Here is a 15,059-nt window from a genome sequence, read left to right as displayed (position 1 = left end):
AAAAATTACCAAATTGAGGAGCATACACTTAACCTGGTCCATTAATAATGTATCACAGTGTAATAAATGGTAATATATTTAAAAGAAAAACACAAAGTTCCTTTGCCAGTTTCTTTACAGAGACTGCAATAAGGTTAATATAGGGATAAAGTTGCAATCTGCTCGAGCTATTTTCTTTAATATGTAAGGCTTGGTCTGTGACACAACCCTTGCTGCTCTGTTGAACACATTCTGGTTGCTTCACATTTCCTGTCATGGGGTGGAGTCTTTTCATCCACACAGTGTTCGACACAACTGTCAACCACAGACCAGAGCTGCATCTTCCTGTTTCTGGTAAGTTTGCTTTTATAAAAGATAGTTTGTTCGAGTAAAGGAATAGTTTTTATGGCTCTTATAACCATCATCACTTTTTATTTTGATATTCTTACAAAAATCTTGTGATTCAAAGAACGTCCTCCAGGAAGACAGGCTTCTTGTTTTCTGGGAGGAAGTTGACTGAATTAACTACTAACTGACACATTTTGAAGAAAAGGTACCAATATTTGTATTTGCAATTTGGTTTCTGTTTTTATGACATGAGCAAAATACAATGCTATTTATGAATTTGAATTAAATTCGTCATTAAAAAATACAGTATTTTGACTGTAGATGTTTCATCATTTACATGAACAACAGACCTAACACACCATCACCTTCGACTTTTTTACCTCTTTACCCTGTGTTCCTCTGCAGTAAGCACCCATAACAGATCACCTTGCACTTTCTATCTCAGGCTTAAATAGTGCTCATGATAAAGCAGAAGATTAACCAAATATATTTGGTAAAATCAGATGTCTTCGCTGAGTCGACTATACTACCAGTGGGGGAAGTATTAGGATATTATTAAAATAACTGTATAATAATTATTAAAAAAAAATTCTGCTTTCAACATGTTACCTCAGTAGGAGTTCAAAGTTATTATTAGCCAAATGTACTTAAATGCCATTAGGCAGCAGAGTGTCTTCTTTCAGTGTTATTCACAGTGTTATATTATTAATTTTTTATCACTGACACAATAATGTGTGTACTTAGAATCATTAGGCAGCAGATTGTCTCCTTTCAGAGTATTATATTATTAATTTATTATCACTGACACACTAGTGCAAACAGGCAATATCAGATCCTTCGTGGGACAGAACGCTGTTCTGAAATGTAACGAAAGATATTGCTTTCATTTCAGTATCATTCTAACTGATGTCTATTTTTAGCTTTAACAGCTCAAACCCTGTTTGCCTTGCTTATCCTCATTTTAACTACTTTCTATGCTCTGTGCAGTTTAATATATGAGTCATATATATCATGTTTTATACCACATTTAATGCTTCTGTTTAAAGCACTCATGGTTCTTCACTAATTTAGAGAAAGATGGTGGTCTTGGTTTAATACAAAAAAGTCAACAGACGTATTTACATCTCCAGTTTTTAAACAAAGCCATGATCTTTCCCTAACCATAATCAAAATGCTTTTGTCACCTAAACCTAACCACACGCTAGACAATGGACATTAACCCTGGACTCTGATGTTAACATTTTGTGCTTTGTACATCCGCCATCCATCAATGATCTGCTCCTACACCTGCTGTGCAGTGCAAGAACATAGAAACTTCTATGTAAACTTTCCCTCCATCTGACACTTAACCCTCCATCTGTTGTTGGTGCATTCTTCCACCAGAGCCTGCTATTCTGGAAGCTTTCCTCAAACTTCCTCCATCCTTTCTTCCCATGAGACCATTAGCTCAAGCATGATGACAGTCCTTGTGATTTTAGACTAGGTGTGAGCACAGGTAGGTCCACCTGATGGGCATTTCTGCCTAACGCACCTCTGACGGTGCCAGCTGCAGGGCCATCAGCCAGGAGGCCCCCCTTCACTGATGTTTGCTCCTTTTATCCTGGAACATCTTGAGGTGATGGAGGAGCAGTAGAGACACCAGCCCCTGCAACGGCCTTAGGATCATTGCTTAACCCCACACCTTGTCCTTTCTTCAGAGCAAGAACCAGAAGCTTCCTTGTTCTGCCTCCTCCACTAGGTCTTTGAGAGACAGCTTTGAACCTGTGATCCCAAGAGACTTCAGGAACCGCAGAAGCTTCTGCAACCCATTTCCATTGGATAGGTGAATGCCCTCCACCCTGCTTGTGAACACACAGCTGACAGCTCTGTGTACTTTTCCTTCTTTCTCTCAAAGGCAGCCTCCATTCCCTCTTCCCATGGAACAGTCGATTCAGCCATAATGACCATCCAAGTAGAGGTAGACCAGAGCACGATATCTGGCTGTAACGAGGCTGTGATGATCTCTAATAATAATGACCTGAATGATAATACTAATCTCCTGGCAGAAGATAACTCTCAGTCACCATGGTGGCTTATTCGGAGCAGCATCAGACTGGTGAATGAATGTTGGTCCTTTTAGTTTTGGCCTGACCTTATTGCCTTCCCCTTCTGGATCTGATGTTATTGCCAGGACCATATCACGCCTTCATCTATACCCTCCCTCTGTCAATGATTTCGTACACTAAGACAAGATGAGCTCCAGGATGGCCATATGTCCACACATCTAACTCTGCCATCGTACAGTATAGTTAATGTCTTAACTTTTTATTAAGACATGCCAAATGCAGTTGGATGTGCAAAGAATATTACAAAATATATTACAGCTCTATTATCGTCTCCAGATGCCAGTCTCCAGATTGTTTCTTGTGAGTAGTAAGAGAATTGGACACTGTAATTGAGCTCACTCTAAAGTGTAGACAGATTGTGTCACAGATCTGTTGACTCAAATATATGGTCATATCAAAGGCCATAGTTACCAGTGTTGTATTGGACTACATCATGCACTGTAAGATTTAAATACCATACAATACAACTGTGACAACTGCTCAACATTTATCCATCCCAGATCTCATCTGATAATGTGTTGTAATGTATTCAGTGAAGTGTCAGCTTTGGTACATGTGTAGTTTTGTTTGTATAGATGAATACAAAATAGATACATTCTGCTTCCTCATGAGCTTGTTTTCAGTCTGAGTCAGAAAGCAGAAACGTACTAATGACCCAACACTTCACTGTTCCCTTTTACCTTGTATGGTGTCAACAGTATGCAGCACAAGCCTCTGTGTACAGGAAATCATTGTCTTCATATTCAGTATCACAAATTTAAGCTCTTAGCTTTTAGCTGTGACAGTGGGAGGATGTTTATAGGATTTAAGCTGAATGACGGTAAGTTTCATATGTAGTTCCCTGACTGCATGACGTTCAGAGGACCTTTGATATTTTAACATCAAATGTTTTGTAGTCGCAGTCATGTACTGCTCATCATAGGTTAACCAACTTACAAAGGGTAAGGATTTGTTTTTTGATTAAATTCTTGTATTTAGACAACTGTTGACAAATTGTCAATGTGCATCAATTTCTACAAGTTTAAAACTCATAACCAACTCTTATAGCAAACTGCCATGTTGTATTTCAGAAGCATTTAGCTATTAGCATTTTAGTATATCTGTATCCTATCATTACTTAGAAGATCTGTTCAGTTGTATCCAAGTAAAGATTACTCTCTTAGACTTTACATTGGTTAGGCCTTGATGATGTTTATGATGTTTATTATTGAGGTTGTAGTTTGCAGTAGTGTTGTACTGGACTACATAATACTGATTGGTGTTTCAAGGTTTTTGTCCTTACCATTTACAAATTTGAGGGATTAGTATATCAGGAACACCTCTGAATATAATGCCATCCAGTACAACACCATTGCTGACCTCAGTAATAAACATATATAGTTAAATGGGCACCTCTCAAATGAGCACCTCAAAACTGAACATTACTATCTTGATAAAGGTAAAATTTTGGCAAAGCTGGATTACATTAGATTTTACAGGTGTACCTAATAAAGTGGTACTTATTACATTAGGCATGTACATATATGATCAGTTTTAGGGCAAGTGGTACCTCTCAACGTTGGGTTTTACCTTTAATTCTGGTTATGTACAAATCCTTTATAAACTTGAGATTCCATAACGATTTGACTGACTGTGATAACCACTCGAGCTGAGTGTCTTTATATTAACACCTAAGGATGTTAAAAAGTAGATTAGCACACTTTCTACCAGTGACTGTCCAGAATATTCTGGACATCTAACTTTATATATAATATATGCAGCATCTCTACCAGGTGGGGACACCTGGTAGAGATGCTGCATATATTTATTTACCATTTAATAGTGTATTATTTATATTGATCTTGTTAGCAAAGCTCAAATTTTCATCCGGATACAACAAGTATAACCGGCTCCACATTTATAAACACAGAGATGACTGTCACCTCCTGTTTGATAGTGCTGACATCCAGTTGTTGCTTGATTTCCAATGTGCTGTTATTGCATCATACTGCAAATTTCATAAATGCCTCTATGATCCATCTATTAACACCCATGTCTTTTCAGTAAAATGCCTGCATGGTATTTAAAAACCGGAAGTAAAATCTAAAACTCTTAGAAGTGCTTTGGGCCACTGAAGATTTTGTGTTACAAATGACAAATGTAAGCAAGGCTAAAACAATATCATCAGTGCCTCAGTGACTCTTACAAGCAAATTTGGGTCAAGGGTCCTCACAAGAAAAAGTGACAGGATCAGTCAAGAGAAATAATTATGACATATGTTTTTCGGGAGAAAATGAGAAAGCCAGATGACTGGTTGTTATAGAAACACAAAGTCTACATATGGAAGAGGCTGTTAGCCTTTACTTGAGGCTAAAAGCTTTTTGGACAAAATAATGAGACCTAAGAGCACAATTCCCTTAGAGATACTGTATATTTGATCTGTTTTTCTAGCTCATACTCTTCAGCAGATCAGCTGATTGGCTATTAATTTTCAAACACATATGAAAAAGAATAATAAATAGAGAAGAGTAGGTTAGGTAACATGAATGTCACAGTCTTTAAACCAAGCTGTCTGTCAGGATAACACCCTCTGCTGATAAGCTTGACACTGCTACAGTTGACTTTTCTGCACTCTTACATTCAGTGCAAACATTTAGCAATAAGGCCAAGCAGGCAGTCTCTACACCTTTGTCAAGGGAATGTCAGACCTTGTAATTGCCCTGATGACTTCAGTGCATTTGATGGTTTGATTTGCGGCCCTACGCAAATTTGCGTTTGGTTGTAAGTATGCATAGCTGAAAAACTCCGCATCATAAGCCGTATTTCGTGAGAAAAGATGGATTAAGGTGAAAATTCAAGGATGTTAGTTTTTCATTGCTATGTGGCTATATTTTAAAGGATTTTTGTTCTTTAAAAACAACTTAATACATGCAGAATTCATTAATTAACACCAAATCTACCAAGTAACAAAGCCAACCCTGGATTTATACTGTAAATGAAAAATTGAAGTCGTTTGAGGGTACAAATTTTGAAATCTTAGTTAACCCTAAGATTGTTTGGTATTTCAAAATTTGTTTCTTATCTTAGAGGTAAATTAAATTTGAAGTATTTGTATTTTAAGGGATTCTAATTTCATAGTGACTGTCAGGACAATGTTGTACTGTATGGAAATCTCACCGTTTTAATTCTATTGAATGTTGCTCTAAGAATAAAAATGTATTTATTTTTTGTCATTAGGGAAATGGATCAGTGTTTGCTGTTTCTTCTGCTCCTGCTGATGGGTAGAAATGGTAAGCCTTATAAAGTTAACATTGCATTATTTATTTACAAATCTTTGAAGCTCAACTAATGAATATTTTTATAACAATGAATCCATGAATTAAATGATTATGTGTAATGCCCAAGGGGTCATATGTAGTAAGAGGCACACAAAATGTACTAAATGTATGTTAAACCAGTTTCTCAATTGCGAGCTAGGGGCTGAAATTAATTCAAGGGCAAAAAGAAAATGGAAATCGCAGAATTAAAGAATGTTCAGGCCAAGTTCTCATTTAGTTTCACGGGGAGCCTTGTTTTTAAAGTTGTAAAACCTGGTCACAGAAAAGAAAACATTTTTCAGGCAGAGTGAAGAGAAAACTAATGCTAAAAGCCTTGATTTAGTTGGGCCAAATGGCTTAAAACATCAGCATCAACAGCTTCGACATCACTGGGTCTTCATCACAGCAGGAATAATAAAAAGACATCACTGTTTTGCCTTTTATTTATTTGTATTTTTCATGATTGATATGATTGTGATTGTTGTTTTCTTTCTTTCTTGAGAGTAACAGGTGACATCAGTCTGTTTGTGTTTGGTTTGTGTTTTCTACCCTGATCTGATGAAGACTATGATATAAAAAACCAGTCAGCATTTGAAACCATTATGCTCAACTAAGTAAAGACTTTTAATGTAACCATCAGCCTGAAGAATGTTACTTTTCTCATAAAAGGGAGGCTTCTGTACGATTCTACATATGAGGTTTCAGTCCAATAACAAGCAGTGCCAGACTCAGCAATATCAATACCAATAGTTTTTTTTTAATTTTTATTAAAAGCAGCTACTGTAGGATCAGTGACTTATGTGGTGAATGCATAATTAATAAGCTAACTCTGAATACAGTTTCATTACCACTGAGTGATTTCCAAACATTAAAAATTTACTTTGTTATCTACTGTATCACACACCTAATGAAAACACAAGACAATTAGAATGGTTAATAACAAATATTTATGATTGCTTTGATTGTGATTGCCGTATGCAGTTTGTTTGCACTAATCCCACTGACACTAGCATCAGTACTCAAAACAGGACCTAGTACTTGTAGTACAGATACTACTATTGATCTGCCCACCTCTACACATTTCATTTCCATACAAGGTAGACATAAAAAATAAAAATTTGACTGATTTGTGTCCACAGCAGAGTAATTCAATTTGTGATTGTGATTTCATTTTTTTTAGTTTGTTTATGAGTTTATGTTGCATAGAGTTTGTGTCTTTCTTTACAGGATTGTGTCAACAAGAGGAAGTTTGCTCAAAGTCGGTGATCAACTCCTGCAATGACTGTATCAGATCTGGGCCATACTGTGTATGGTGCCAACAGCTGGTGAGATGATGTAACGTCTATATACTGTCCCTGCTCAGGGGTTTATATCAACACACAAACACAGCTCAACTTTATAGTGACAGCTAGATATAACGTTAGCCAGCTGGTCAACAATTACCCTATAGGACACTGCCGAGGTAATGAGAAAGAGAAACTACATCACGAATATAACAAATAGCAAAAGCAATAATGTCCACCTCCGATCCATATTGGTGGGAGTTCAGGTTCATCCCACACTGTGAGCCCTGCCACTTTCTTTATTAGTTAATGCAGCTAACGTTATGACAAACACCACATTGTGCTGCAGGCTTCTCATGAACAGAATATTGTGACAAAGACAATAGTGCAACACACTGTTAAGCATAATCACACTTGAAGATTGTTGTGTAAAACACAACTAAAAAATAAATTAAAACTTATTCTGTATGGGTCTATGACTTTAACCGAACCCTAAAATCCATATATCGGTCTGATGTTTATTGAGATCAATAGGATGAAATGTCATACAGGCTTTGGTGCTTCCTCTTTTTTTTTCGTTTTTTTACGCAAATTGTCTTTGGGATAGTGTAAATTTTCTTTGACTTGTGTGAAACGAGCTGCCTCAGCAGTCAGTATTGATGCATTTACAAACTAGCAGGACTGAGAATAGCATATTGTCTTCCCACCTATATTGCAGCCCTCATAGAGGCTGTGACATCAACAGTGCAGACAGCAGTCATACTTTGCATGTGGTATTTTCTGGGCAATTCCTGTAGGTGTACTGACACGTTTGCTTACTGTGGGACTATCCTTTGTCAGAGATGACAGAAACTGAGTGTCATCAATGAAGTGCCCCAAAAGATTATTGTAATGTAAAATGTATAAATGGCACATTCTTCACTAATAACTCAAAAGTGTATCTTAACTAAGCCATGACACAAAATGCACTGTTTTAACAGACTAGACCTTTGCTGTTTCACTTAAAATATATTTCTGGGCTCAGTGTTTTTTCTGACTTTTTAAGAAACATTTTAGCAATTTTCCTAATTTTTTTTTCTAAAATATTTATTTTGTTGAGCATTACGGCTTAATCAATGGTAATGTTCCAACTATACATCTGTGCAGCATACCATTAAGTCTTCTGGCCATTTATCTCACTGCCAAAAGGACCAAGCCTCTTATTCTTTCTTTTTCTTTTTTTTTTGGAAAAAGGCTTAAATTAGACGTTCATAATTTCCCCTGTTCCATGGTTAATGGAAACTCAGCTTCCTCCATGTTTACTTGCTGTCTTAATAAGAATACATTTCCACAGCACTATTTCATCAGTACAGCAGTCATGTCATACTCGCCACTTTCTCCAACAGATATACCATTTCTATTTTCTAATTATTTCCAATGTAAATACTTCCTGCACACATTTTTTTTCATTACAAGTCTTCCAGTGGATGCACGTATTAGCCCCTTCCTCCCTTTTTCTGGAATGCTTTTAATGTGAAAGATATGCTGAAAATTTTGAGTTTTGATGCTGGTACTGTCACAGAACAGGAAGTATTCGTAAAATGATTTGTTGTTTGGTCTAGGGGATTGAATTACTGCTGTCTTTTGGCTGTACCAAACACTGACAGGTCACAACATACACTGAATGCCTTGATTACTGTATACTGGCCTTTACTTGAGAATTTATAGGATATTGTAACCTGCTCAAGCCTTATAGAAGGGAATAATAGTGACACCAATATATGCAGACATAATGTATTTTTAGAATAACAGACAATAGTTATTTTTTAATGTATTTTTACATTCCCTTTATACAGAATTTCACCAAAGCAGGAGAGCAGGAAGCAGCACGCTGTGACACCCAAACTCAGTTGATAGCAAGGGGCTGCAAGATGGAAGAAATCATCTCCCCCAAGGACCATCTAATCATTGTCAAGAATGATCCACTGTCCAATTCATTCAAGCAGCAGGAGTCTGTCCAGCTGACTCCACAGAAGATTCAACTGATACTGCGACCTGGTTAGTAGAATTAGTTAATGCTGATGTTTGATAATTCAAGGAATGCAATGGTTTGGTTCGAGATCAGAGTAAATCCAGAGCAGTTACCTGTGTGCTCCAAGGTCATTATCTATGTTTAGGGGGGAAAAGTCATGAATTCTAGAAATCTTACTATGTTTTTATGTTTTAACAATAATCTCTCATCACATTTGATTTGAATTATTAGTTTGCTTTTGTCTTGTGTTTACAGAGCTTCCTATCACATTCAGAGTTTCTTTTAAAAGAGTTCAGGGTTATCCAGTTGATCTCTACTATCTGATGGACCTGTCTTACTCCATGAAAGATGACCTGGAAAATGTCAAAGAACTGGGACAAGATCTTTTTGCAGCTCTGAATAAAATCACTGGACATGCTCAAATAGGTAATAAGATTGCAATCTTAATCTGAAAGTTGTTTAAATACTAAGATTTATTATTTTGTAATACTTTAAAATACAGCCACAACTTTCAACGTAATTATCCTTTAGATATCACGTATCAACTGGTGACCTACTGGTTACCAATACCAGGACACATACGGCAAGTAGGAACAAGATAGGAACAGATGAGGTTTGTTTTTCAGAGGGGCCATCAAAAAGATCATAGTCAGTATTTTTTTTACGAGTAAAAGTATCAATTCAATAATTACATGATATGTTATTTGTTTTATTTAGTCACAAGAGAGGAATACCATTTGGCCTGAGAATAAGGGTATAGCTCTTGCAAGAAACATAACTGTATATGTGCTAAAATTTGTATTTTTAAAATGATAAAACATTGATTTAGGCTTGGGATCCAATTTATGAATTTGTGGGGTTTTTAGGCAATGAATGCACATGATGAAAGGCTACTGCTGGTCCTAATCAAGGAAGCATGGCAGGGTGGCACACAATTAGGCTCCTGCTCGAGGGTGGTCATCAATTATGGTAAACCAGCTAGGTTAAATTAAGGAAATAAGCTCAAAAGAAAAGGGGCTTTGCCCTCAGTAAAAAGAAAATATTAGGCCTTCCTCCAAAGCCACTGCCAACTTCAAAACACATCAAAAGTTTTTATTTTCCTCCTCACAAAGGTGTTCCTCTGTAAGACAGTATCTCAGATGGCTTTCCACATCTGGCAACAGACATTTGATGTAAAGATAGTGGAGCAGAGTAAAGAGCTGCAGTGAGACGCACCAGAACAAAATGCAACCAGATGCTATGGACTGTCATTCCCATGTGTACAAACTATTTACACGAAGTTTTAATGCTGTATTCTAAAGTGTTGCCTTTTATATCTGTATGTTATTTCTGTATACATCTTGGTGGTCTGAAAATGATTGATAAAGTGCTACCTTATTTAAGAAAAAAAACAAGAAGGAGGAATTAATAGCTATTTCTATGACTACAGGGTTTGGTGCCTTTGTTGATAAGACAGTCCTTCCTTACACTAACACCAACAAGAAGAAACTGCAGAAACCATGTGATGACAATGACCAGCAGTGTCAGGCTGCCTTTGGCTACAGACACGTACTCAGTATGACACCAAGGGAGGATGAGTTTAAAATAAAAGTGAAAGAGCAATTCATTTCTGGGAACTTGGACTCTCCTGAAGGGAGTCTTGATGCCATGATGCAGGCTGCTGTATGTGGGGTAAGGTCAAAAAGATGCCTCTGTACTGTGAGTAACACAAGCAAGCAATGCTTTTACAAGCAATACTAAACCCATGCTGGGTTTATTATTAGAAAATCTAGAAAAACCTTCTGTTTGAGCCCATTCGAGTAAAAATAGTTAATTAAGTAATTCAACTATCACGTATGCCTTTTAATGGGCTGTATGAGCTTAAAGGGCATAGTGTGATTGCTGTACCAGCTATGAACCACAACAGACTGCAATAAGTTCAGACAACTTGGCGAGCATATGACATTGTCAAGACTCCACAATAATCAATGGTCTCACATCTTTTGGTTTAAGGAACAATGCAAGGTGATGTCAGAAGTGCATTCTGAGGATATTCTAAGATGTACATTATTACATAGAAGTAGGGTGCGTTCACATCTAATCTGTTGAGTGTAGAGGCAAAAATGTCCTCTATGGTGAGGAAGTAAAGACAACAATGAGTCTATTGAGATTCTAAGAATTTATTACAGAATATTAAATGAATTAAAGTGAACAACCAGCAATAATCAGCAATGATCATCAAACAAAGACGAGCTCTTGAGTACTATTTGGCCAAATAGGGTGCAGTTTCTCTCCACCACGGAGGTTTGAGAGACTGGACGCTGTCAATAGGAGAATCCGGTCTTTATATACAGTTGTGGTCAAGTAAGCACTGCATAAGTTTAGACAAACAGTTCAATAACCAGAAAGTTCAGGCCTGCATCCAGTTGCCAGAATCAGTTCGTACAGTTCATTCAGACAACCTTAGCTCAAAAGACAGAACATCGGCCTCAGTTGACAGGACATGGGTCAACTGTTTACACAGAAAGGAGAAACACACATTAAAGGAAAAATAGAACTTAATCAAATGAGAAATAAACATTTTCCCGTCACACTGAGTTCAGTTCAAATGAACTCTGGTGTGCAAGCTCTCAGTCACACTCTGGTGAATACTAAGCAACAGACTGAGACGGCCTGAAAAGATGGCTTGGTGGTGCAGTTTGTTTGTGGTGTGACTGATAGTAGATATGTGATTTTTACATTAATTCAAAAGATAAACCACTATTAAATTATCTGCTGATTATGAACTTTTAAGTAGTTTCCTTCTCTGTGTTATAGCTTTCTTTATTAAAGTCAGATAGATTAATCACTTTCATAATCATTCAATTCTTTATGGCCTCCTTGTGACACCAGAGAAAAAAACTGAATATATAAAATTCAGTGAAGTGCTGCATGACCCGATGTCAATAAATACAGTAAACATACATTTAATAGAATTCAAAAGAATTCTCCAGTGAAGTAGCTTTCGTGGCTAAGGCACAGGTTTTACAACACACCAACGGCAAGGAACGACAGATACCCAAGTTCCAAACCTTGCAGTCACGACTCAGCACTGCTCACAAAACAGAGGAACTGACCTGGAGAAGGGAGTACAACCCCACAACACAGCTGGACACTCAAGGAAAGTGGGTGAAGAACCTTTCTGACAGGAACCTCACTCAACAAGAAAAGGATGTCTTATCTAAAGAACTAAACTTTGCTATACACCAGAACAGGTACCAGTCGTAAACCTCATCACAGCCACAGAATCAACCTTCAGAAACAACTATTTGACTAATACAGAGGCTGAACAACACAGAATGAAGGTATCAGCTGCTCTCACCAGTGCGAAAGTATCACCTTCCAACCGCACCGTCCAAGACAAGAAGGTACTAACATCGCTCCAAAGAGACAGGAACATCACCATCCTTCCAGCCGACAAAGGAAGATGCACAGTGATGCTAAACACAGCTGATTATCATGCCAAGGTGACCAGTCTCCTCAACGACACAGCCAACTATGGGGCCCTAAGACAAGACCCTACCAGCGACTAAAAAAAGAAAGTACTTAGTTGCCTCCAACAACTGGAGAAGGACAATACTATTGACCAATCTCTTTATTACAGACTGTATCCCGGGGAAGCCACCCCTCGCCTTTATGGACTCCCAACGATAAGTATTTGGGAATCCGTAAAGTCCCACTCAGACCCTTCATCAGCAGTATTAACTAGGTAACCTAAAACATTGCTAAACACCTGGCTACCATTCTGGCTTCTCTGGTCAGAAACACTCCACATCACATCAATAACTCCCAGGACTTTGCCAACAAGGCTGGAAATATAAAACTGGACTCAGATGAAACCATGATATGCTATGATGTCACTTCACTCTTCTTATGTATTCCTACCACAGAAGCAGTTAAAACAATTAGGAAACGACTGCTACAGGGCAGCACTTTACCCAACAGAACCAACCTCACCCCTGACCACATATGCGCCTTGCTTGACCTCTGCCTGACTACCACCTATTTCCAATTCAGTTAAGGTTTCTACAGACAGAAGCAGGGCTGTGCCATGGACTCCCTGGTGTCACCAATAGTTGCTAATCTCTAGATGAAAGAAGTAGAGAGCAGAGCCGTTACCTCTTTTCCAGGAGCTGTCCCCAGCCACTGGTTTAGGTATGTGGATGACACTTGCAGTTGGCAGCAACATCAAGTTCACTGCTGAGAATGTCAGTGGAAATAGCTTAGTCTTCTTGGATTGTACGGTGTACATCGAGAATTACAGCTCAGGAGGATCCTTCTACAAACATAACATCCCTGTGCATTTCAAGCCCAGTAACACTCTGAGGCAAAAACGTGGCCACCCTAAGGACAAAATACCCAGGCTCAAGCAGAACAATGTGGTTTACGCAATCCAATGCAGCGTGGAACGCACAGACAGGTACATTGGGGAAACTAATCAACCACTACATAAGTGCATGGCACAACACAGGAGAGCCAGTTCCTCAGGTCAGGACTCAGCACTGCACCTTAAGGACAAAGGACACTCTTTTCAAGTCAGTGATTGATGCATGATGCATTTTGGCCAGAGAAGACCATTGGTTTGAAAGAGGAGTGAAAGAAACCATCTTTGTCAATCTGGAACAATCGTCGCTAAACAGATGAGGTGGTCTGAGACACCACCTGTCAGCCACCTATAATGTAGTTCTAAGTTCACACCCCAGGCAGCTGAACACTTGATGACTGAGAATCTTCAAAGATACAGTTAACAGAATATGATTTTGATGACAGTTGCCAAAACTGTCCAGCTGAACTAAACTCAAAGAGGCATTAAGGTATCCTTATTGTCTCAATTTGTGAAGGCTTGATTGCAAATTATTGTAGAGTATATTGACTAGCTGGCAAACAAACACACGTTATGAGCAGCAGTCAAGCCTAAAGATTCCATTGGATGGTGTAGCCTGTCTGAAAAAGTAAGTAATAAGTAAATAAGTTTATGTGGAAAAAAAAGGATTACAAGCTCATTCTGACCAGAGGATTAGAGTACATGATGTTCTCATAGAACATTCAATTCAATTCAATTCAATTCAATTCAATACAATTCAGTTTTATTTCTAAAGCAGGAAATCCTAACATAAATTATCTCAAGGCACTTTCCTGATAATATTATAAAGAGCAACCCAGCAGTTCCACCATGAGCAAGCACTTGGTGACAGTGGAGAGGAACTCCCTTTAACAGGTAGAAACCTCTGACAGAACCGGACTCAGGTGGGCAGCCATCTGCCTCGACTGGTTGGGTTGAGAGGAGAGAAATAGCGGAGAGGAGAAAGAGGGGGGAGAGGGGGAGAGGAAAAGAGAGAGAGAGACCAGGAACAGCTGTATATACTTTTTGCAATCAAGCACTGTCAGACTGGTTGTTATACAGATGATAAATACCTGACTCCCGCAGCTCCATAGTCAGAAATACCTGCAGAATGAGGACAGGGAGAGACAGGACAGAGAGGAAAACTATGGGAGAGAGAAGACATAAAGTTAATGACATCCGGTAGTGCCTCAAACTAGGAGCTAGGTCCACAGTAGAGGAGCCTTATAGCTGAAGGCTTTGCCTCCCATTCTACTCGTGGAAACTCTAGGAACCACAAGTAAGCGTGAATTTTGAGAGTGAAGCGTTCTATTTGAATAACAGGGTACTATGAGGTATTTGAGATATGACGGTGCCTTACCATTAAGCACAAAAGCACAAATTAAAAGTTCAAATTAAGCGAGAGAATTGTCATTGTCCCACAATTTTCAACATTTTGTTAGTGCCCTCCATCTAGATGGTGCATATGTCAAGGTGTTTGTTTTACAGATGTACCCCAGCCCACTGAAAGCAAACCTCCCACCACCATTTCATTCTATCTAAACTGCAATCCAGTGTCCAAAAATTTCTGCTCATATAAAACATATTTGCATAACAAAATACATTTTGTAAAGAACTGTAGTGCTGCTTAGATTATGTTTTATATCTGCATAAAGAGTCACCATTTTTCACTTTCAA

At 38.2% G+C, this 15,059-nt stretch overlaps 1 protein-coding gene across 5 annotated transcripts in view; it reads left to right on the top strand.

Moving 5' to 3' along the window:
• Nucleotides 1-265: 265 nt before the first annotated feature.
• itgb2 (integrin, beta 2) overlaps nucleotides 266-15,059 on the top strand; it is a 30,059-nt gene continuing 15,265 nt past the window's right edge. The window contains exons 1-7 of one of the 5 annotated variants that reach the window (XM_040147845.1): nucleotides 309-333; nucleotides 2,025-2,149; nucleotides 5,649-5,701; nucleotides 6,956-7,053; nucleotides 8,847-9,048; nucleotides 9,278-9,448; nucleotides 10,452-10,693. In XM_040147845.1, the coding sequence (XP_040003779.1) occupies nucleotides 5,653-5,701; nucleotides 6,956-7,053; nucleotides 8,847-9,048; nucleotides 9,278-9,448; nucleotides 10,452-10,693 (762 nt within the window). In that variant the 5' untranslated portion in view covers nucleotides 309-333; nucleotides 2,025-2,149; nucleotides 5,649-5,652. Of the gene's footprint in view, nucleotides 334-367; nucleotides 533-2,024; nucleotides 2,150-3,129; nucleotides 3,253-3,285; nucleotides 3,374-5,648; nucleotides 5,702-6,955; nucleotides 7,054-8,846; nucleotides 9,049-9,277; nucleotides 9,449-10,451; nucleotides 10,694-15,059 lie in introns of those variants that run through there. The other 4 variants (XM_040147843.1, XM_040147844.1, XM_040147846.1 and 1 more) reach the window with 4 other exon arrangements.

The sequence above is a fragment of the Xiphias gladius genome, chromosome 16 (genome assembly GCF_016859285.1).
Source record: "Xiphias gladius isolate SHS-SW01 ecotype Sanya breed wild chromosome 16, ASM1685928v1, whole genome shotgun sequence".
Lineage (NCBI taxonomy): Eukaryota > Metazoa > Chordata > Actinopteri > Istiophoriformes > Xiphiidae > Xiphias > Xiphias gladius.
The sequence above is the reverse complement of the archived record's forward strand: the minus strand, read 5'-3'. Positions and strand labels throughout refer to the sequence as shown.